The sequence below is a fragment of a genome, unplaced genomic scaffold (assembly GCF_019419815.1).
Source record: "Pyrus x bretschneideri cultivar Hongxiangsu unplaced genomic scaffold, Pyrus_bretschneideri_v1 Contig1, whole genome shotgun sequence".
NCBI classification, from domain to species: domain Eukaryota; kingdom Viridiplantae; phylum Streptophyta; class Magnoliopsida; order Rosales; family Rosaceae; genus Pyrus; species Pyrus x bretschneideri.
In genome coordinates this window covers 13,942,027-13,965,255 of record NW_025999390.1, presented here as the reverse complement: position 1 = coordinate 13,965,255, position 23,229 = coordinate 13,942,027, and the positions used below count along the sequence as shown (strand labels likewise).

At 38.2% G+C, this 23,229-nt stretch overlaps 3 protein-coding genes across 3 annotated transcripts; 2 read left to right on the top strand and 1 right to left on the bottom strand.

Annotated features, from left to right (window-relative positions):
- Positions 1 to 7,706: 7,706 nt before the first annotated feature.
- LOC103950240 (pectinesterase inhibitor 3) lies at positions 7,707 to 8,553 on the top strand. The gene has a single exon (XM_048570354.1). It carries the CDS (start codon positions 7,791 to 7,793, stop codon positions 8,385 to 8,387), a length of 597 nt encoding a protein of 198 aa, XP_048426311.1. The 5' UTR covers positions 7,707 to 7,790; the 3' UTR covers positions 8,388 to 8,553.
- Positions 8,554 to 10,311: 1,758 nt separating this feature from the next.
- On the top strand, positions 10,312 to 17,459 carry LOC103950239 (RRP12-like protein). The gene is made up of 18 exons (XM_048587648.1): positions 10,312 to 10,959; positions 11,193 to 11,712; positions 11,864 to 12,124; positions 12,249 to 12,340; positions 12,547 to 12,756; positions 12,836 to 13,237; positions 13,812 to 13,948; positions 14,068 to 14,161; positions 14,277 to 14,333; positions 14,635 to 14,769; positions 14,911 to 14,982; positions 15,145 to 15,258; positions 15,384 to 15,545; positions 15,654 to 15,782; positions 15,881 to 15,982; positions 16,071 to 16,150; positions 16,366 to 16,515; positions 16,708 to 17,459. The coding sequence occupies exons 1-18, from the start codon at positions 10,459 to 10,461 to the stop codon at positions 17,273 to 17,275; spliced, it is 3,786 nt and encodes a 1,261-aa protein (XP_048443605.1). The 5' UTR covers positions 10,312 to 10,458; the 3' UTR covers positions 17,276 to 17,459.
- A 108-nt stretch (positions 17,460 to 17,567) lies between these two features.
- LOC103950242 (3-oxoacyl-[acyl-carrier-protein] synthase II, chloroplastic-like) lies at positions 17,568 to 23,115 on the bottom strand. Its single transcript, XM_048587653.1, has 14 exons — positions 22,642 to 23,115; positions 21,549 to 21,753; positions 21,268 to 21,469; positions 20,741 to 20,851; positions 20,527 to 20,622; positions 20,306 to 20,351; positions 20,129 to 20,208; positions 19,683 to 19,751; positions 19,257 to 19,341; positions 18,838 to 18,992; positions 18,676 to 18,756; positions 18,497 to 18,556; positions 18,250 to 18,416; positions 17,568 to 17,979 (listed from the first exon to the last, which is right to left on the bottom strand). Exons 1-13 carry the CDS (start codon positions 23,006 to 23,008, stop codon positions 18,300 to 18,302), a joined length of 1,674 nt encoding a protein of 557 aa, XP_048443610.1. The 5' UTR covers positions 23,009 to 23,115; the 3' UTR covers positions 17,568 to 17,979; positions 18,250 to 18,299.
- Positions 23,116 to 23,229: the final 114 nt, after the last annotated feature.

The following is a 23,229-nucleotide window of genomic DNA, read 5'->3' as shown; positions in this document are numbered from 1 at the left end:
TTGAGAAAGAAACAAGAAAAGGATAGTGATCAAAAGATATACGGGGTAAAGTGGAACATTCAAACAAAGACCACGCATCAATCCGCTGAAAGTTACCAAGGCAACGGTCCGATCTCATTTCCATTTGATTTTTTATTCCTCTTCTATTCGTCCAAGTGTATGGCAATCTTTTTGTGGGTAAATGAAGCAAATCACAAGTTGAAGACATCTCTTGAAAATCAGAACAAGAAATAGTCTTGGGTAGAACCCCACCCCTTTTTTCATGAATGCCTAAAATACAATTAAAATCCCCTAGAACTAGCCATGGACCATTAACAAAAGAGGATTTGATAAATCACACGTCTTGCCACAACTAACGCTTTTCAATAATTGTAGTTTTTTCATAAACCCAAGTGATAACACAACTGACATAATCCAAGGTATAAGACATAGTGATTTGTTGAGTGGTTGCCAATAAAATAGAAGGTTGGATGACTTGATCACAAAGCAACCAAATATTTGGTCGTAGGTCACCATTGTTATTAACCGCAACTGGAAACAAACGTAAAGATCGTCAAAAAGAAATTTAATAGAATTTAATTGAATAAAAGGTTCAAAAATACTGATTAAATATAGACGATGCCATTGAACCATTCTTCTTAGAACCTATTTCATGGGATCATTCCCCATTCCTCGGGCATTCCAAAAAAGAATCTTCATAAATCAAGTTGTTCTGTGGGGACCCTAGAGCGAGTTGGATAGGGTTCCCTAACTTCTTTAGAAATATTCCCATCTTTAATCTTTTTCCTCATCTTTGCTTTTTGGGATTTTGAAAGAACTAAAGTCATTCCGTCTTCATTAACAATATCACAAATTTTAGCACCTTCTTGAAGATCAGAAGAACTAGGAGAGGAATCCTGGCACACAAGCTGACCAACATTGGTACCCAAATCGCCATAATTAACTTCAAAACGTTGAGAATGAGGGGTGATAGCCTCGTCAAACTCCGAGTCATCCCCAATTACATTTTTTTCGTTGCTTATTCTGCAATGCTTTCCCAGTTGGCTTACTAATCAAAGCACCCACAGTTGGCTTAGTCATTTCCATTGGCTTATTCACCACTAAATCAGCCACTAAATTGATGGACTCATTGGCCATTGATTCAATTATTTCATTTGCTATACCTGCAAGTTGATTGTCTGGTTCCTGAACAAGAAGAGAGTTCAACTCCATTGGAGATGATGAATGGACATGATTTACTTCTTCAATAGGTTGCATCTTATCAACAACTATCAGATCAACACATTCATTTCTTTTTGGGTCTTGAATAACCCAATACTCTGTTTTGTTATTTACCTTTCGTCCTGCCACTAGAGAAGGTTGGGAATCCATTGCCACATTTTTCTTCTTAAGGTAACGACAACGATCAATGGTATGTCCTAAGATTCCACAGTGGTTACATTTTTCAGGCAATTTTTCATAAACTATATCAATGGGAAAACTATGACCCTCACGCTCCACCATGATGAAGGAAGGGAGGTCAACAGCTAGATCCACATCAACCAACGCACGAGCATAATATCCAAACTGGTGCTCCTTCGTGGCCTTATCAAGTTGCAAAGGAGTACTCACTCCCTTAGCAATTTCAAGAAGGTGGCGTGGATGCCAATAATCCTAGCTAAGCCCATATATTCGAATCCAAAATTGAGCATGTGTAAGAGGTGCAATGTCATTTGGATTAAAATCTTGTTGCCATTCCGATAAATGAAAAATTCCATTCGGTAACGTGCAAGTTCCACCTCCCCATTTCCTCCTCTTGTCATCTTCAGTATTGAAATGGATATCAAAATAACCTTTCCCAAGTGGGACGAGAAGCCACGACGCAATTGGCCTTCATAAAGCCTCGAGGGATGATTTGAGCTTTGCAGTCTTTAAAGGGGTTGTGCCCTTGCACAACAATAAATGACCAATTAAATTGGTACGGAAGGATTGCAATTGTTGTTGGTACAAATCTTCGCTAATTTTAACAGAAATTTGGTTGCCGCGTATGATGGGAATTGGGAGTTGACTCATGTTAATAGGCTCAGTAGAATCCAAGACAATTGACACAAAGGTCTTGGCCTTCATAGATGGTGGATTCGAATTTCGGGGAAGAGGAGCGGAATTTGAAACCATGGCAAAAGCCCATGGACAAGAATTTGCCCTAGGACCCTCAAACAGATTTGACATGATTTATCATAGCATACTCCAAAAAATCTTCCCACTATTTCCAAAAATTGCTGCAATAATACCCAAAAGTTGCCGCACCAGTCTCCCTTCCAACAGAACAATCTCACATAGTCGAGAGATCCTAGGTCGCACCCCACTTTGCTTTTGCTTGCCTCCGTTCTGCACGGATGAAGCTCCGGCGCCGTCAGAGGACCATAGGTCGCGAGAATGAAAGTTTTGCGTTCTTTCCTATCGCGCGCATGGAGCTCATTCTTTTTTTTCCACTCCCTAGTTTTGGTCAGTATCGCTTTGGTGAGAATCAAACCTAATACCTCATACTTACAAGTGATGAGAAATATTATTATACCGTGATACTAAGGGACAATATACTCAATAATTATATCAACTGTTTCGTGAAACGCAAGTATTGTCCTATGTTCACTCTGCCTTTTATCAAACAACTCACACGCCACATATTTTGAACTGGGCCTCCTGTTATGGAGCTGGTACCCTGGTGCTGTCAAACGATTTTATCAGGTGAAAACCAATAAAAAATAAATAAATAAAAAATAATTTTTTGCACAAAAAAACACTTGCATTATTTTCACAAATACTAAGTTTTTCAGAAATTCTTGAAACTTAAAAGGTAAGAATTGCATTGACAAAAGATCACAGTTGTTTCAAACATTCATTCCAGAAACATAATTAGTGTGATGGGAGAATATAATTTTTCGTGAAGTTTTTTTCTTTTTTTTTTTTTTTTTTTCCTCGGCAGATTGCCAGCCCAATAAACAATTTTCTCTCTTGCAATCACAAGTTTAGTAACCGCAATTCAGAGTCTCAGACATACAAGTCATCTAATATGGCCTTGTGCTTACAAGTTTTAGTCGTGAGATTTGAGATTTTTGCATGATCAACAGCAAAAGACATCGAAAATAATAGCAATAAAAAAGATATCCTAAAAAAGAGGAGGTTTCTTGGATTTCCATCGTCTCTTGGGTCACCATCAACACCTTCATTTTCAGGGTGACTTTTTACGGACCCCATAATATTGAACAGAATACACCCCTCGATAATGGAACTTTCCCATTCAACGTCGCCATGTTGAAGGCAACAATGGCGGAGAAATTTTTGAAGACACTGTCGAAGCCAAGCAAGAAATCAATGGCTTCTCTGGCTGTAAAAGAGAGGGAGAGAAAAATGCTTTTACTGCGGGAGAAGCCATTGATTTCTTGCTTGACTTCGGCGGTATCAAAAATTTCCGCGTCGTTATTGCCTTCATGGCAACGTTGAATGGGAAAGTTGCAATACTTTCGGTTGGCATCACTGCCATCGAGAGGTGTTTTCTGTTCAACATCAGGTCCTAAAAAGGCACCTGGAAATGAAGGTGGAGGTGGTGGCCCAAGAGACGATGAGAATCCAAGAAAACCTCCTCTTTGTCAGATAATCTGCTTTCTTGCAATAACTTTCATGTCTTTGTTGTTGATGATACAAAAATCTCAATTCTTGTGCATTTAGAGAGGCTTTATAGACAAAGTTTGAGTGAACTGGTGGTGGCGGTGATTACAATTTATAGAGAAAAGGGACCGGAGGGAGTTGGTGAAGGGGGAGGTCGAGTTGAAGATGAAGGTTTGGCATATTACACGAGGAGGGAGCATAGAAGAAGGAAGCAAACGGGGCGAAGTTGAAATAAGCGGGTGTAAAACTGGAAATGCACTGTTACTAAGCTACATTGATTTCTCCACGGGTTTTAGTACATATAGAATTTCTTTCCCACAGGTTCTCTACATTTCATCTCTATACTTCTTATCCCCACGAGTTTTAGTTAGCTTGTGTTTACGAAAACTTGCGAAGAAAAGTTGGATGAAATTTCTTACAGAAATTGACAGTGCATAATGTGTTTATCAATTAAATAAGGGCTAGTTTGAAATTGTTTTTAAAATGATGAAAGCACTTTCTTCAAAAGTGTTTTTGAAACCAATTTTTAGTAAAAATGCAAATGAATCTTAAAAAGTACTTTGAAGTACTTTCTGTAAGAAGCACCAATTATATATTTTTTGCAAGAAGAACTTCATGTGGTTTTGGAATTCAAAAATAATTTCACAATAAACGCTTTTAATCATTTTAAAATTAATTACAAGAGTGGGCATATTATATATAATTGGTATATAATTTTTTTTTTTTTTTTGAAGAACAGAGTGGGCATATTATATATAATTGGTATTATATAAAATTAATCTCTTTCTACGCCCTAAGATATTAATTTTTTTTTTTTTTTGAAGAACAGATATTGACATATTATATATATAATTTATAAACATAGTGCAATTCAAAGAGTGGGGTAGGAATTTTTATAGCGGATTCCAGACTGCAATTCACATGCATTGTTTCAGAACTTTCACCACTTACATGTCGAATTTCTTGGGAATGCTGCTCTGCTGGGCTCACAAGGTTTCGTTTCTTATCGGAATTCAGCAAACAATTCCTGATAAATCAAGGGTCCCAGACTCCCATGTTTCCCCATCAAACTCCCACCACCCCATCACATTCTTTCGTGCAAATACGAAGCTTTTCGAATTCTAATACATCTCATTAATCTTTAACACATCAAATAATTAGTTGTGAAGTCCCATTGACAACGTTTTCTCGTCAAATTTATTTTAATAAATAAATATTGACGTCTTTAAACGATCAGCATGATTAATGAACACCGCAACATAAAAATATATATGTATATATAAATAAAAATAAAAGTTTTACGCCAACGTTTCTTGCAGGGTTAAACCATTCTAGGTCTTGTTGTTTACGTGTTGGTGGACGACTCTCAGTTATTTATGATTGGTTTGGAGACGTCGCCGACGATATATGTCCCCGAAAAATAGGATATCCGTCTTCGTGTGGTCCCCTCACGTATTGAATACCACTTGGTTACAAACTTGAAAATAAATTGGTGACTTTGGTTATTGGTTAATAAATACACGTTTGCATATTTTAGTTGGTTAGTGATGGGCTGAAAGGTGAGCTATTCTACCAGGGCATTTATTTGGATCTCCTTCACCGGTCCTCAACACTAGCCGAAATAGCCACAAATCGGGGCGCTTAAATTCCCTATTACATGTTTGAAATAACTAATATTTGTTTGTTAGTGTTTTTAGAAAGCTTAAAAACGATTTTCACTTCTAAGTAAGAGGTTTTAGGTTTGATTTTCGTTAAAGGCGAATTTGAACCACATTTTGCTAGCCCATTGTAAGATTAAGCCCACCTCATCTCCCTTGGTGTAAATACTATTGTTTTGTTTAAAAAAAAGATTTTTGAAAAAAATCAAAACCATTTATGATATAACGTTTGAGATAAAAATGTAAAGTTAATTGAAGAAAACACAAAAAATGCAATTTAATTGGGTTTAAGGAATTTATATAAACAGAAGTGCGTCTTACAAAAGCACTCGTTATAGCTGTCAATGTCGGTTTGAGTGTTAGTTTGATCTTCATTGTTGATAAGGACTATTCCATAAACAAGAAAATACACCTGAGCACTACAAAAATAGCAATAGTGCCATTTAATTTATCATTCTAAAATAGTACATAGTCTGGTGATGGAAATCTCTACGTGGACAATGTAGACATGGGTTGGTTGAATTATAGGAAGTGGTTGAAACTTAAAATAATTCTTCAACAATAATTTCTTCAACTTTAAATTCAAGAACAATATTAGAGAGTGGAATCGTGGGTAGGTTTTTGAAAAAAAAAAAAAAATTCAACGATTTAGTGACGATTAAGATGTGATGGAGAAGACTAATAACTAGATAGTGACGTATTCTTCTCTTGGTACATGAGACGGTATCAATACAAAGTAAAACGAGATAGGGAAAGGAAACGTACCATAACGGAAAAGGAAGGAGGAAGAGTTTGATACTCGGACGCCAAGAGAAAAGTCATAATTTTTTGCTTGTTTTGTCGAGGAGAGTTTTTATAGTTGAGGATGAGAGTTTTAGTTGCGGTAATAACTTATTACTCAACTTCGGATTTTAAAAGTGATATTTGTTGTTCAAATTTGAAGCGGTGGTTTTGTGGTTTATGCTTTTGGCAAGGATTATGGGAAGAAGCTCACGTTTGTTGGAGGTGATTCATGGTAAGGTTATGACAATTTGAAGATCATCAAAGGGTGGTGTGGTCTTTCGTTTGTGGGGTTGTTGCAATGGTTTGGGGGTTCACAATCATGTTTTATTGTCGTTGTAAATTCTTCAGATGATGGTAGGATGTTTACCTTGCGAGTCTTGATGGTGTTAGGTCCAGCTAGCTCATTGGGTTTAGGCATTGTGAGCTTATCTTTCTTGTTAGTTAGATGCGGGTCTCCTGTGATTGAGGAATCGTATCTTTGAAGAGTTTATTTTGTGTTGTATAATTATTTTGTTTTGTTTTGTTTTGGTTGTGGTTTCGTTGTGTTTTTTTTTTTTTTTTTTGGCAAGGGACTATGAAGACATCTCCGTGATGTCTCATAGCAGGGCTTTTCTGTCGAATGAGCGTCGTCTTTTGCAAGTTATTAAGAAAGTAATGCAAGATTTTGTCTTTATGAGTGTTATCATTCCGTTTGGTTAGATTTACGGTTATATGGGGTAAATTTTGTATTGTCTTTTTGTTGCATTTGTAATCACTGCATTGTATTCCTAATGAATGATGTTCTTATTTTTCTTTGATAATGATGTACGTTGAAAAAAAAGAAGAGCGTTTTGGGTTGTTTATCCTCTGTGAATAAGGAATAGCAATACAGGTTAATGATTCCTAATCAAATGAATTGACCATTAAGATGTGATGGAGAAGAATATACCTAGATGGAATCAATACAAAGAAAAACGAGAAAAACCAAAGCTCATATTAGAAAGAAGATTACACAACTAAGGAAATTGTGAAACGATAAAAATATATCTTCGAATGTCCTGAGTGAGTTATCGAACGACGCTATATGTAAAAAGTTATTTTAGTCATTCCTTGATCGGGCAGGAAAATATGAACGTCACTATTCTTTGTTTCCTTTCTATATTTTCTTCTGTTAAAGCAGTTTAGTTTAAAAACAGTAACGTAATCTATGTTTTGTATTAAACTATTAAAGACTCGTTTGGATGTGCTTTTTAAATAACTGAAAGCGTTTTTGGTGAAAATATTTTTTGAACCAATCATTAGTAAAAATGCAGGTAAATCCTAAAAAATCACTTAAAAGTGCTTCCTGGAAGAATCATATGTGTTTCTTGCAGAAAACACTTAAAGTGCTTTTAGAACCCAAAAATATTTTCTCTAAAAGCTTTTTCAGCTATTTTAAAAGAACATCCAATCAAGTTACGAGACAAGGCAAAAGCTAACCTAATTTTAAACATTCCTAGTCTAAAACGGAGATTTGCCCGTTTACTTTCCCACTATCACTGATTGACTACACACACCCCTTATATATACCCAACCTCACACCCCTTATATATACCCAACCTCTCACCCCTCCCAGCGACCAGACCTCCACAGATTAATTCCACACTCTTCAATCTTTACTCTGCTCACCTCCACTCTTTTACTCTTTATACCCATCGCCGGAAAACCCTACCCGCCACCTACACGATGCGTCTCCTACTCTCTCTTCTCCCTTTCCTCGTCCTCCTCTTCTGCTCGCTGTACTCCGCCTCCGCCACACGGAAACACCACCCAGCATCAAATATCGTCCGTTCATCATGTCGCCACGCCACTTACCCCAAAATCTGCCTCCGCACTCTATCCAACTACGCCGGCCCCGCCAAGACCCCCGGCGACCTCGCCCAGGCCGCCGTGAACGTTAGCCTCGCCCGCGCACGCCGCGTCTCCGGCTTCCTCGCCCAGCTCTCCGCCTCCTTCAAGGGGACGAAGCTGCAGCGCTCGGCGATCGGCGACTGCGTGGACCTGATGTCGTCGTCGGTGGACGAGCTGAGCGAGACGCTCGCCGAGCTGCACCACCTCCGGAAGGAGACGTTTCGGTTCCAGATGAGCAATGCCCAGACGTGGCTGAGCGCGGCCTTGACGGATGACGAGACGTGTCTCGATGGGATTCAGGAGGCGAATGTGAAGGCCAAGGCCGCGGATGTGAAGCGGAAGATTACGAATGTGGCTAGGGTTACGAGCAACGCGCTGTACCTGATCAATCGCCTCGACAAGAGCCGCAGACAGCCCAGATCTGGACCTTGATGATGATCTGATGATGGACGGCTGTAATTCTGTCATTATGGTTATCAGTGTCAGTCCATGCCGCAGTTGGCATCGTACTGTTATTGTACGTATGATATTAATGAGTATAGTAATGAAGCTACACATATAAAATCAGTTTATAATATTGTTGTCGGGGTTTAAATTACTCTAAAAGCTCTTGATATTTTACTTATCAACATCTTACTTTCTTTTGAAATAATTATTTGCGATAAATACGAGATTTCTTTGGTGGTTAAGATATTTTTTATGATCGTGATTAAAAGATCCTATGATCCACGAAAATTTGTGGGACTGTCCCATGTGACAACCTGTTAGAGACTTGTTGCATAAGACAACCCGTACGAAAAATATCAACTTATTAGATAGTTTGTCTTGTGATCCCCATAAATACCCCACGTTTTACCTCCATTTACCTTAAAATATGTTTTGTTCCATCAAACAACCACCCTCATTCCTCAACACCGCATGTCCAAAAATTGTGAAAATTGTGCAGGGGGTCATAATTCATAAATCATTTCACGCTATCCACACATCCATTTTTATTTTTTACAAACACCTATCAATTTTCAGCCGTTGAATTGAATGACTTGGAGAAGATCAATGAACAAAAATTAACAAAGGTGTGTGAAAAATAAAAGGAAGTATGTGAATGGCACTACCCTAATTTTACCAACTAAATTTTAGAAGCATTACCTTCATGTATCAGTATTATTATTGTCATCATTTTTCTATCTTTCTCTTCACTTGACGATAAAATAAGAGAGTTGTTAGACACACTTGGTTGTTTTATTTCCCCACCCACATTATATTTATACCCACTATAAAAAGTTAAAAAAATTAAAATGTTATCTCCCCACCCACTATTATTCCTAAAATAATCCTTTATATATATTCTTTTTCCTTTTTTTTTTTTTCAACTCAGCTATCTATGCTGCACTTTCAACGTTTCTCAAGTCATGTGGTTTTATTTTTCTAATTGATTCACGTTTTTGTTGTTTTATCGAATTGAGTTTAGTCAAGTTAATTACAACACCATGCTTCATGTTTCTAGTTCGATTGATCATGATACACTATCCATTATTGCCAAATTGTACGGCAACGTAATACGAAATCGTAGATACAACACATTCAAATAGGAATCGATTCGATGAATGATTCAAGTTCGAGTTGCCGTGCTGTTGAATTGTCTGATCAATTTCTGAAATCGGGCTGTGTAACATGAGACACAAAAGTGATAGTTACAAGACCTAATACATTTGTATTTCTCCGATAATTAAAACTTTCATCAATTGCATGTAAAATAAAAACCCAGAAAGGCAAATGTTTAAATCCTAACAAATTGCACACAAAAAATTATTCTTTTACCTCTTTGATGGAAACATAATCCTCTGCTTCTTCCATAAAAATGTCATCTTCTAAGTTCATTCTTTTTGCTTTCTCTGAATGAAAAGAGATGAGAAGGATGAGAGATGGGAAGGATGAGTTAGGGTTTAAGGAAGACAAATAGTCTAAAGAGTTATCAAACTCAAACTTTTCTTTTTTATTTTTTATAAAAAAATAATAATAATGCAAAAGAGGGTAACTAAGGTCCTTATTAGTCATTTTACAAATGGACAAATTTGTAATAAAAAAAGTCATTAAAAAGTGGATAAGAAGATAAAACATTGGGGTGGGAATAACATCTCTTCTCGCTTGAGTCCTTGACTATAAAATTCGGAAGAATAGAGTTAAATTCGGGTCAATACTTCCGAACCGGCCCAGACGGAATATATATCATCTTTTGGTGACGGGCCCGTTGAGTCCAAAGATGTAACAAGTGTCGGTCGCGCTTACGAACTCAGTGACCCATCCGAACCCGCCACAACTGGGCCACCTGGTTCCCAAAAGCTCAACTAAAAACCTCGACCCGTAAATCCGCAACTTAACGGTCACCTTCTTCGCCCTCAGCTGTCTCTCTAAAACCCTAGCCAGTGCTGAGAGGTGGGCAAAAAAACCTAAGGACCATCGAAGCTAGGGTTTTTCTGCAACTCCCCAAAACACCCGCCCAAACATGGAAGGCATCGAAGTGGACGACGTCCACTCCTTCCCTCTAAGCGACGATGACGACATCTGCGCCTCAATCTTCACGCGCTTCAGCAGCTCCACGCGCGAAGACCACCACCACCTCTGTGCCGCCGTCGGCGCCATGGCCCAGGAGCTCAAAGACAAGAACCTCCCTTCGACTCCCGTCGCATACCTCGGCTTCACGTGCTCATCCCTCGACGGCCTCGCCTCCCAGCCAGACCCACCCGGTCACGTGATCGACGCCCTCCTCACGATTCTCTCCATTGTCTTTCAGAAAGTATCGGTGGGGATTCTCGTGAAGAAGAGCGAGTTCTTATCGGAGCTCTTGGTCCGTGTTCTTCGGTCACCGTCGTTGACGGTGGGTGCCGCCGTCTCGGGATTGAAATGTATATCGCATTTGCTCATTGTCAGAGGCCGCGTCAACTGGTCTGATGCCTCTCAATTGTATGGATTCCTATTGAGTTTCGTTACGGATTCTCGCCCGAAGGTGAGTTTCTCACATTTTATTTGCCTTTGAGTTCTTGTCGTTATTGTTGATTGTTCATGATAGAATTCAGATTGCTTCGGTCATTTACTATATAAATTCGATGAATTTGAGGTTTATTAAATGACGTTACGGCACAATTGTTGCATATTTTGGTAATGTCGATTGTTATAATTGATTCAGATTTTGATTCTGTTACATGTACTTGAATGTATTGTAATTGGATTCGGAAACAGGTGAGAAGACAATCACATTTGTGTCTTCGCGATGTGCTGCAAAGTTTTCAAGGAACACCGCTCCTTGCCCCCGCAAGTGAAGGGATAACTAACTTATTTGAAAGGTTTCTTCTGCTTGCCGGTGGGTCAAGGGCAGATGCGAGTGAAGGACCCAAGGGAGCCCAAGAGGTCTTGTATGTTTTGGATGCTCTGAAAGAGTGTCTGGTTCTTATGTCAATCAAGTACAAAACCAATGTCCTCAAGTACTACAAAACTCTTCTGGAACTGCGCCAACCACTTGTTACAAAGCGCATAACAGACAGTTTGAATATACTTTGTCTCAATCCATCGACAGATGTTTCTCTTGAAGTGTTGCTCGATCTATTATGCTCATTAGCTCTTTCTGTCTCTACGAATGAGACATCTGTGGATGGCATGACATTTACAGCTCGCTTGCTTGGTACTGGAATGGCGAAAGTTTATTCCCTTAATAGGCAAATATGTGTAGTTAAACTCCCTCTTGTATTCAATGCACTCAAAGGTATGTAGTGTTTTGTCGTCCACTGACTTTAGTTGCGTACATTTTACCTTCTTATTAGTTAAAGAAATCTTCGTCTAAGTCCCTTTTTATCTGCTCCATTCTAGAAAGCAGAACTCAAAAAGTTCTGTTTGTGTTTCTTTGATTTTGGCAGATGTGTTGGCATCTGAGCATGAAGAGGCTATACACGCAGCAGCAGACACATTTAAGAGTCTCATTCGTGCTTGCATTGATGAAAGCTTGGTCAAACAGGGAGTTGACCAGATTGTAATGAATGCAAAAAATGATGCAAGGAAGTCTGGGCCAACTATAATTGAAAAAGTGTGTGCGACTATTGAAAGCTTACTTGGTTATCACTACGCAGGTGTCTGGGACCTTGCATTTCAAGTTGTCTCAGCAATGTTTGATAAACTTGGTATTACTTTTAAAATTTGATGCATCTGACTGTTTCCTCTTGTTTTTAACTGATTTATTTTTCTGTTACCATGCACTTATTATCTCCATTTGATATCAGAGGTATAACAGCTGTTATCATGCAGGGGTATACTCTTCTTATTTCATGAGGGGCGCAATGAAGAGCTTGGAGGAAATGGAGAAGTTACCTGATGAAGATTTCCCTTTCAGGAAACAGGTCTTTCCTATATTATTCAGTGTTTAACATATTAATATTACTATGTCCACCATCATCATTTACAAGGTTTTTAGGCTGCAAGTCAAACTCAGTTCATTTTTTTAAAGATTATTTGGAAGCTTTTTGTGTGGTTTTGTCTTTGTTTAGTAATGTTTACTCTCAATTAGTGCGACATTTACTAATATAATGAATTTATTAATATATAGTTGCATGAATGCTTTGGATCGGCTCTTGTTGCAATGGGACCTGAAACATTTTTAGGTCTTCTACCTCTTAATTTGGAGGCTGAAGACCTAAGTCAGGTGAATGTTTGGCTCTTTCCGATTCTGAAGCAGTATACAATTGGTGCACGTTTGAGCTTCTTTACGGAGTCAATTTTGGGTATGGTTGGAATGATAAAGGAGAAATCTAAAAAGGTATTGAACAGATCATACTGATGGAATGCTAGTTGTTTATTCCAGATGGAATTTTTTAGTTATGTGCTATAATTTGCAGCTGGAGTCACAAGGACGTATTGTTTCATCAAGGAGTTCAGATGCGCTTGTACACGCTTTGTGGTCACTGTTACCTTCCTTTTGCAACTATGCTTCTGATACTGCTGAAAGTTTCAAGGATCTAGAGCAAGCCTTGTGCAGTGCCCTTCAGGATGAACCTGAGATTCGTGGGATAATATGCTTGAGCTTGCAGATTCTTGTTCAACAAAATAAGAAAATTGTGGAAGTGAATGATCTGTCTGATAGTGAATTAGGTAGCACCAGACATAGAGCTATGGCCAATTATACCCCTGAAGTTACAGAAGGTAACATGAGCGTACTCAAGTCATCTGCACGCAAGTTACTACCTGTTCTATCAGGTGTTTTCTTGAATACCACAAAAGATGATGCAGGCTGTTTGCAGGTACTTAAGCATACTGAGGTTACATGTGTTTTGTTTATTTGTTCTGCAAAATACATGACAAGAATGTCAAATCCGTATTGATTTTTGTATAGTACACATATCCTACGGGTGTAACAAATGCAGTTTCCCTACAAATCATGCCTATCCTCGTTAAAACCATGACACATTTTTTATAAGAGAGAAAGGCAGAGGGGAGTTATCTTTTTACCTAAATGTGTTAGATACCTCGTAGTGAACATTCAAAGAACTTAAACATAATTGAGCAATAAAGGCACAAGAACAAAATGGAATTGGCTCACTTTATAAGCTGCATCCCTTTTTTACAATATCACCCTTTTCAGTATTTTTTTTTTCTTTCTTTTGACTTCCCTTTGATCTTTTGGATACATTTGCACCTCTGTCCCCTTTGCTTCCCCTAATGAACTTGTACTTTTTCATATTGGGTTCAATTTTCTACTTAGGAATGCATTTTTGGTTAGATACGTGTTTGTACTTTCAATGCGAAATTCGTTGATTACTTTTTCATGAATAGTGTTTTGTGAAGTTGTGAATAATTATGTTTCCACCTTTACAGTCCACAATTGGTGAGTTTGCTTCAATATCAGATAAAGAAGTTGTCTCTAGGTATTTTAGAAGTACATTGGTGAAGCTTTTGAAGGTTACTGAAGAGGCTAGGAAAGCAGAAAGCTCTAGAGATTCTAATACCATGCGGTACATCATTTTTTTTCCGTCTATGATGTTTAGTTCTTCATTTTCACAGTAGAGTTATCACTTCTCTCTCTTAGCAGGATGTCTGACCTGACATTAATTCTCTTCCATCTTAACTGCAGGGCACAACTATTTGACTTGGCAGTCTCACTTTTACCTGGTTTGGATGCTAAAGAGGTTGATGTTTTATTTAGTGCAATAAAGACTGCATTGCAGGTTTGGAAATCTTTCTCCTCCATCTGGTTATTTACTTTGTTTTTAAGAGGATCTAGAAATGCTTGGTAAAAGGAAATATTGCCTTAGTTACTAACTATAGGCTTCATGACTTCAGGATAATGAAGGATTGATACAAAAGAAGGCATACAAAGTTCTTTCAATCATTCTCAGGGTATGCAAAAGTTAAGGATTTGTATGATTTGGATGTTAGGGATTATCTTTATTGATGCTTTTGCACTGTACTTGAATTATTATCACCAGTCAGTGGAATATTTGGAAACATGGTTTACCGGTTCAAAGTTGTTTGCTTCACTGCTAATGTATTAGTTAAAGAAGACATGGTTACAAGGGCACTCATATAATTTTCTGGAATTATCTGCTGCGGAGCCGTCTTCTATCCATGTTATGGTGGTTTTTTTGTTTCTTTGCTCATCTCTTTTACTTATGGATCTTGTTGCTGGATGTATGGTCAGGACTGTGATTGGTTTCTTTCATCGAAGCGCAAGGAATTGTCTGATATTATGATTGAAGTACTTCCTTCATGCCATTTTTCAGCTAAACGGCACAGACTTGACTGCTTGTACCTCCTAGTAGTCCATGTTTCAAAGGTATACACAAACATATTGATTTGCCAAATCGTATTACTACGTGTAGCATTCATTATTTGATTCTTAGGAACAAAGTTTGATGTAGGGAAGAAAATTCACATGTATGCCATTCCATGCTTAAGAACTTGAATCTTTTTGTAGAGCAACACTGAGCAGATGCAGCATGACATCATAAGTTCTTTCCTGACAGAAATAATTCTTGCGCTTAAAGAGGTAAAGTGGTTTAGCAGCTGCAATCTGGTTTCTTACTTAGTTTTTAATTTCCTGAAAGAATCTAATTCTTGCACTTAAAGAGCCAGAAGATCTTGCATTCTGCAGCTTCAGAATTTGTTCATTTATATGAAGTGCTACCAATGGTTTTCTTTCTCAATGCAGGCTAACAAGAAAACAAGAAATAGAGCTTATGACATCCTTGTCCAAATTGGCCATGCTTGTGGAGATGAGGAGACTGGCGGGAAGAGAGAAAACCTGCTGCAATTTTTTAACATGGTACTGAATACTGTTTCAGACTGCATCAGTTTTTAACTGATAGTCTTTTGGCAATAATTGGTTCTGTGGGAAAGCAGAAATTATATAAATTTGCAGCATGTCTAAGGTTGATCTTATGGTCACAGGTAGCTGGGGGGCTAGCTGGTGAAACTCCTCATATGATCAGTGCTGCAATGAAGGGTTTAGCTCGGTTGGCTTATGAATTTTCTGACCTTGTTTCAAGTGCTAGCAATTTGCTCCCATCCACATTTCTCCTCCTTCAGAGAAAGAACAAAGAAATAATTAAAGTTTGTTCCCCTCTTGTTTAGATCAGCATTTTGGAGTTATTCAGTTACTTAAGTGAACTGCTTGATAGTTGATAATTCATTGACTTATTTGTTATTTCCTTTTTCCAGGCTAATTTGGGTTTGTTGAAAGTATTAGTAGCCAAATCACAAGCTGAGGGGTTGCAGTTGCACTTGAAAAGCATGGTGGAAGGCTTGCTGAAGTGGCAAGATGCTACTAAAAGCCACTTCAAAGCCAAGGTTGTTTCCTCCTCAATATGGTTGAGTTCAGTTGGTTTTGATGAATTTCCCCATAATTCTCATCACTTGCTTTTCAAACTCGATTTTTTTTTCTTCAGGTTAAGCTGCTTCTAGAAATGCTCATCAAGAAATGTGGGCTTGATGCTGTTAAGGCTGTGATGCCACAAGAGCATATGAAACTACTTACAAACATACGGAAGGTTTGTTGAGAGGCATCTTGCTAGATTGAAAATTTTCCAGGGGTACTCACTACTTGTTTCTGATCTTCCCCTTTTCTTGTGAATACAGCTGAAGGAACGAAAAGAGAGGAAGCTGGGTTCTAAATCTGAGGAAGCTAGATCTCAAGTGTCCAAAGCAACTACATCCAGGTCTCACTCTTTCATAATTTAAAAGTTAAATACATGCACGAGCACAATTCGCACGGTGCACATGTATTCTTATTGTAAATACATATCACACATGTGCGTATGTGCTGGTGGCACTTTTACATCTCATTTTTTAACTTTCATTTTTTGAGATATATGTAGTTTTTAATATTACTTCATGTTCTCTAACATTCTGTTATTTTCCATCTTCTTTTCAGGCTAAGCAGGTGGAACCATACAAAAATATTTTCTGATTTTGATGATGAGGAAACTGAGGATAGCGGTGCAGATTATATGGATGCCAAAACAGTGTCGGGCAGACGTGGCAAGGCGTCCACACAGCTCAAATCCAAATCATCTTCATTACGGTAGGTTGTTGTTGATGTTCATGTTGCAGTGTTTACGTGTTTAGAGAGCCACACTTTGCATTATTCATGATCTTGGTAGCTAGAAGTGTTCGTTGGATCATATCTGATTGTCCAGAAATGTTAAAAAATAATATGATCAACAACACAATCTGGATCGGCCGAAATGAACCAACACAATTGTTTGTATTACAGAAGAACAAATAATAAGAAGTTGCTTGATCAGCTAGAGGATGAGCCACTTGATCTGCTTGATCGGCAAAGAACTAGGTCTGCACTCAGGTCATCTGAGAGTTTAAAGCGAAAGATGGAGTCGGATGATGGGCCAGAGATAGACCCTGATGGGCGCCTAATAATCCGCGACGAAGCAGAACCGTACAAGGAAAAGCCATCTGAACCTGATTATGATGCAAGAAGCGAAGCGGATAGTCACTTGTCTGTAAACTCAAAGAAAACACAAAAACGCAGGAAGACATCAGAGTCTGGGTGGGCTGCCACCGGCAAAGAGTACGCCAGCAAGAAGGCTGGTGGGGATTTGAAGAGGAAGGACAAGCTTGAACCATATGCATATTGGCCACTTGATCGGAAAATGATGAGCCGCAGACCAGAGCATAGGGCAGCCGCGAGAAAAGGAATATCGAGTGTGGTGAAAATGACGAAGAAGCTCGAAGGGCAGAGTGCCTCGGCTATCCTCTCCGCTAAAGGCTCGAAGTTTAAAGGGCGGGTTCAGAAGAAAGGAGGCGGCAAGAAGAAAACAAGGTGAAGAACCTCTTCAACTTGGATCAACACATTCAAGAGAAATATATAAACCTTTTCTTCATTTATTGATTACTATTTGCTCCACTGAATAGAGCTAAGCGACCATTTTATGTTTGAGTTTTGGAATCACTTTTCTTGGAACTTTTTTTTCCACAAATTTTATTGAATATGTTGATACTGCTTGCCAATTAACATGAACATACATAGCAATGGATCGCAATGGCGAACAAGGAAAGGAACGTGTAGGTTAGAATAGAATATCGCTTCGCCATAAGTAAGTGTATGGACATTATAAAGACGCTCGAACAGGTCCCAATCCAAGTATAAAATTTGGAATCAAGATACAAGTAGGTCGAATTCCAAAAACGTAAAGTCATGCAACTGCAAACTAAATTTCATTACAATCATCTGATGAGCCAACTAGTTGTACAGAATACCAAAATCAAACAAGGCAAGGCAACCATTACCGCAGCGGTGGTTCAATGACTAGCAGCAGCACATAAAAGGATCAAAAGCTACTGTGGCTATCGAAAGGGAAAGTCTCTAATAATAAGAAGCAAAAGTATTTCTTGTTAACCATTGGGTGAGCTCTTAATATTTCCTACTTAGGGGCCACCTCAACAATCTTCTCGAGCGATTCAGTTTTCATAGCCGCAATCTATCCAACCATACACAAGATGAAGTACTTCAATGTCGATTCAGTCCCATCTGTAAATAACGGCTTCTGCTTAATTTTCAAGCAAAATATACGAAAGAAAGATATCATTGATTTCATTGTTGAAAATACGTGACTGCTCGTAACTGTTCTACATATGTTGATTTCAAGTTGAAAGACATTAACTCAGACAAATAATCACGATACTACAGGTTTATGTTTCAGACTACTATTTTTTAAAAGAAATACCCACACTTTGCTTGATTTGTTTACATATTACAATCCTTCTAAGTTCTAAAAAAGGTGGCAGTATGCGAACATACCTTCAGTAAGATTGCAGCAAAGGTTGGAGTAGCACACTAGATCTGTGTTTCTACTGGTATGGGGCAAACAAGACCGATGAGTTGTGGCCACCGAACCCAAATGAGTTAGACAATGCCACCTTAACGTCCAGCCTCTCTTTCTTTGGACCCACTAGTAGTTTTGTATCCTGCATTCATGTGCTGACAGAATTAGAGGATTCCAAATATACTTTCCTTGGACGTTATCAGGGAACGGAAGACAACGTACCACACCCTCATCTGGGTTTTCCAGATTGATATTTGGATGTATCCACCCAGTTCGTATTGCCTACCCAAAAAGAAGATAACATGTCAAGAACTACACTTCAAACCAAAGAATTGTATTTGGTCTTCAAATATAAGGTCTAAAAATATTACAGTTTTTCCAAGTTGAAAACATCAAGTTACCTGTACTGCTGCAACAGCTTCCACAGCACCAGCTGCTCCTAGTAGGTGACCAATCATGGATTTTGTAGAGTTCACTCTCAACTGTAAAACATAATGATCTCATTGAACATGGAAATACAGGAATTAAGAAAACAGATGACGAACGTAATGTGTTGTTGTTACCTCAGGGTTCTGGCCAAAACAATGAATGAGAGCATTATACTCCTTGAGATCTCCGGCTGGTGTGGATGTAGCATGTGCATTAATGTAATTAACATCTTCCCTAGACACCCCAGACTGCTCTAAAGCCTTTTCTATACAGAGAATAACCCCGGCCCCTGTTTCCAAGGACATTAATAAAAATTTCAAATCCAAGCATTTGATGTAATTTGACGAAACAAAGTGCAAGGTGGATACAATTATTCACACAAAAAATGCTATAACGACATTATTCATAAAAATATTTCCACGTGATGTTCTTCCATAATGAACCTCTAATAGATCAACAGAAACAAGTTGCCAAAAACTTTCTTGTTTCCATAGCTCAACAAAAAGAACAAGAGAAACGTAGGAGTGATATTTCCAAAGGTAAAGCATATTACCATCAGGGTGTGGCTCAGTCATGTGGTAAGCATCACATGTGAAGCTTCCACCAAGGAATTCTGCATAAATAGTTGCACCTCTTTTCTGTAAGAAAATAAACATCGATGAATTAAACTTTCTAAAGAAGCATTTATACAGAAACACCATATCACATAGTAAGATAGAAATGAATGATTAGAAAATGCGTGTGAGACTACTATAGGGGTAGCAGCAAGTTCAGCTGACCATAATCACTCAACACAGTACAAAAAAAGTAACAGAAAGCATGATATGGATTAACTCGAGGGAACCACAGTATACAGAATGTCCCTAAAGACCTTGCACCTACAACCCTACAGACTATGTGATCCCACACAGAAAGAGAAAAAGAATATCCAGACAGACAACCCAAGTACCATTGCCAAGGTCATTGATTTAGAAAATACCTTAGCATGTTCTAACTCTTCTAGAAGCAAAACACCAGCTCCTTCCCCCATAACAAAGCCATCACGATTCTGTCCAATAACCAAAACAAGATTTTGTTAAAAGCATTACTATGTAAGTCGACATGTTAGTAAGAAACAATGATTGCAGTTCCAAACATTTTCTTTCGCAATGGAGTACCTTTGCACTTGTTAAACGTTTCTAAAACAAAGAAACTCAAATCTCAAGCTTAATAGATGACTAGGTTTAGTTATAAATTACAACATATCATTTCAATAAAGCTGACTAGATTCCAACACAAATTTACATTGTGATAACCAATATATGACATGCCCTTCTAGTGATTTTTACCATTCTTGTTCTTAGGAATATACGAAAGTTTCATCATATAACCAATCAGTGGAAATAAAAGAATAAATGACTCTAGCATAGTTATTGGTCACATTACACTATCCCAAGGGCGTGATGCTTTAGTCGGATCATTGTTTCTTTGTGACAGTGCTCTGCATGCCACAAAGCCTCCCAATCCTGCAGTGATAGCATACGAAAAAGATTATTAAAAATTACGTTCAACTCAGAGTAAAAATAAGACAGAAATAACATCTGCAAGGAATGGAAGCAATACCAATAGGTATCATCACTGAATCTGAACCACCACAGAGCATAAGGTCCTGCATAAGATTTCAAAGAAAATTGTAAATTAGTTATTATATACTACTTAAAGATCGTTCATCAGATATCATTATTTTCAATTTTGCATCGAAACTACCACTAAATTACTTCATGTTGTAGGACAATATTTTGCATCTAAACTCTACCACTTAATATGATTAACAGAATACTTACTGCTTCGCCTCTAATGATATGATTTGCCGAATTCAAAATACAGAAGTTGCTTGTAGCACAAGCAGTAGAGATTGAATAGTTTGGGCCCATCCAGCCCTGCAAGCGTAAAAAGTATATTGCAGTTAAAAGGACAAGTATAAAATCTCAGCAGCCATCACAAATTGTAAAGGTATTGCATCGATAATATATATACGCATATATATTGTAATCTCACCAGATCAATTGCCAACATGGCAGAACCCATATTTGTAGTTGCGAAAGGTACACAGAAAGGGTTCATCTTCTTATAGGAAACCCGTAAAGCTTCAATTGCATCATTGAAGACCTGTTCAATATCAAACACAAAATGGATTTATCAGAAATGACTGAAGTGATGAAAATACATCAGATCTTGCTCCAGAGGCAAATTTTGTAGGTCACTGTGAGACTATCTGGCTTCAAATTTAATTTTGCGAAAAGAATCTTTTGTGTTTACAAGATGTTTTACTACAGGAGAGAGATACTGATACACAGTCTTAAATAAACAAATAGATAGCATAAACAAGTCCAGTTCTGAAATTAAAAAAAAAACTAGTTTTCAGTGCATCTCCATCGAAAATGACATTTGGAAGATGTGACATAACATTACAAACTCTAAACCATGCTTGCTAAAAACATCAAATTGAAGACAAACCAGTAGAAAGATTTTTCAATGTTTTGCAAAAAGTGTACATAATATTAAGGCACAGAACACTGAGGTACCTTCATGCCACCCATTGCTGAGCCAATCAAAACCCCACATTTTGCTTTATCTAATGTTTCCAGGACTTCTTCTGTGATTCCAGCATCTGCCAAGGCTTTCTTTCCAGCAGTAAGCAAATAAAGCATGAACTTATCCATTCTTCTAGAAAACTTTGGTGTTACCCATCCGTCCGTTGAGAAAGACTTGATCTCACCAGCTATCCTCTAAAGAAAATAAAGAGAAGTAAGAACATAGTACTGAGAAAACAACAATTTGAAGGGAGGTTTAGTAAATTAGTCACCGTTGGAACTGGGTACAATCAAAAGCTTCTATCTCACTTATGCCACTAACTCCCTCAAGCAAATTATTGTAGAAGACATCAGAATCATGACCGAGTGGGGTCACCACACTCATTCCTGTCACAACCACTCGCCTCTGTCTTGTTAAAGGTTTCTTCTGTTTTGTTAACTCTTCAGTAGGTTGCACAGCTACAGCCATGGTTTCCCCTATATTTCCACCAATAACAATGATTTAAAACAAACGAAGATGTCATGCATGTCAAAGAATATTTTTACTTATACATTGATTGAAAAACCGAAGTTAGAGTCCTCAAAGATCTACAAGGCAACAGACAATCATTCTATATACATTCACACCAACGTAAATAATAAATCTTTCCTCTCTTTCCTGGTCCAATACATAAAACTTCTACAGTAACAAGATATTCTATTCCTTATTCTTTGTAAATTAAAGTTCGTGGCTAGTATAATCATGAATCACTCAACAGTTGCGAATGGAGATGCTCTGAATCAATTAGTCCAACTAGAATACTTTACTATTAAAACCATTGTTTATTTTTTGGCAACTGTAATTCCAATAGAAAAGAAGGCAGAACAGCATGGAAAACTTTTTCCTCTCTTTCCAACAACATTTGGTATACCAACATAACCAACTTCAAATAAATCATACTGCATAGCAAGAATAAAGTGAAATTCCAGAATATATAATTGAAAAAAGGTTTTTCAGCCAAAATAGTCTCTGTGATTAGCATATCTCCTTTTTGGTCACTGACAATGAAAATCGATAAAAGTGATCCTGACTTTCACAATTTAACGAGGATATTGACAGGACTAGATACGGTGATTTACGGTTGACAAAACGCAGGGACTACTATCGATTTTCAATGTTTATGCTAATCTCAAGGACCATTTTAGCTAAAAAGCCCAAAAAACACGCACACAAAATACATGCCCAGATTCCAAATAATCTTTTTTTTCATTTTTTTTTCAAAAGTAAAAACAGCACACAATCAGCATGTTCTGATAAAACAAACAATCACAAGAATAATAATTTAACTTTGAACATGTCAAAAACAATCATAAAAACACAATTACCAGAGTAGGAGGCTCCATTAAATCGCCTCTGCCTTCGATTGGATCCAAACAGTGATGAAAGCCCATTGCATCCCAAAGAAGATAAACCCTTTGAGCTGTAGTACTCATCGCAGGGCTCGAAAGCCAAGCAGGAGCTCATGAGGCCCTGAATGCTGGATCCACTGAACGCAGAAATTAGGCCCTTCTGGAATTCGCCACTAAAGCTACTACATTTGGACGGCAGCCTCCTTCTTCCGGCGCATTTCGGCCGCCTCCGGGAGGAGCTGAGCATAGATGGCCTGGCGGAGCAGTCCCTGTCGCACGTGACCGACATGCAAGCGGCCACCAGCCACGTGCAGAGCGGAGATGCAACAGAGGAGGCAGCCATGGGGACGACGACGATGATAACCCAGATGCTCAAATCGGAAAATACAAAAACCCAATTGGGGTAAATCGATTTGGGGCAACCCCAGAAATGAAAAGCACGCAGCAATGGCAATCTGCGCCCGTATTGGGAAGAGAGAGAAAGGAGGACAGAGAATCCCAAGAGAGTTAAAGGGTATATGAGGGAGATGGAAGAGAGAGAAATGGTGGTTTGGTGGAGGAGGT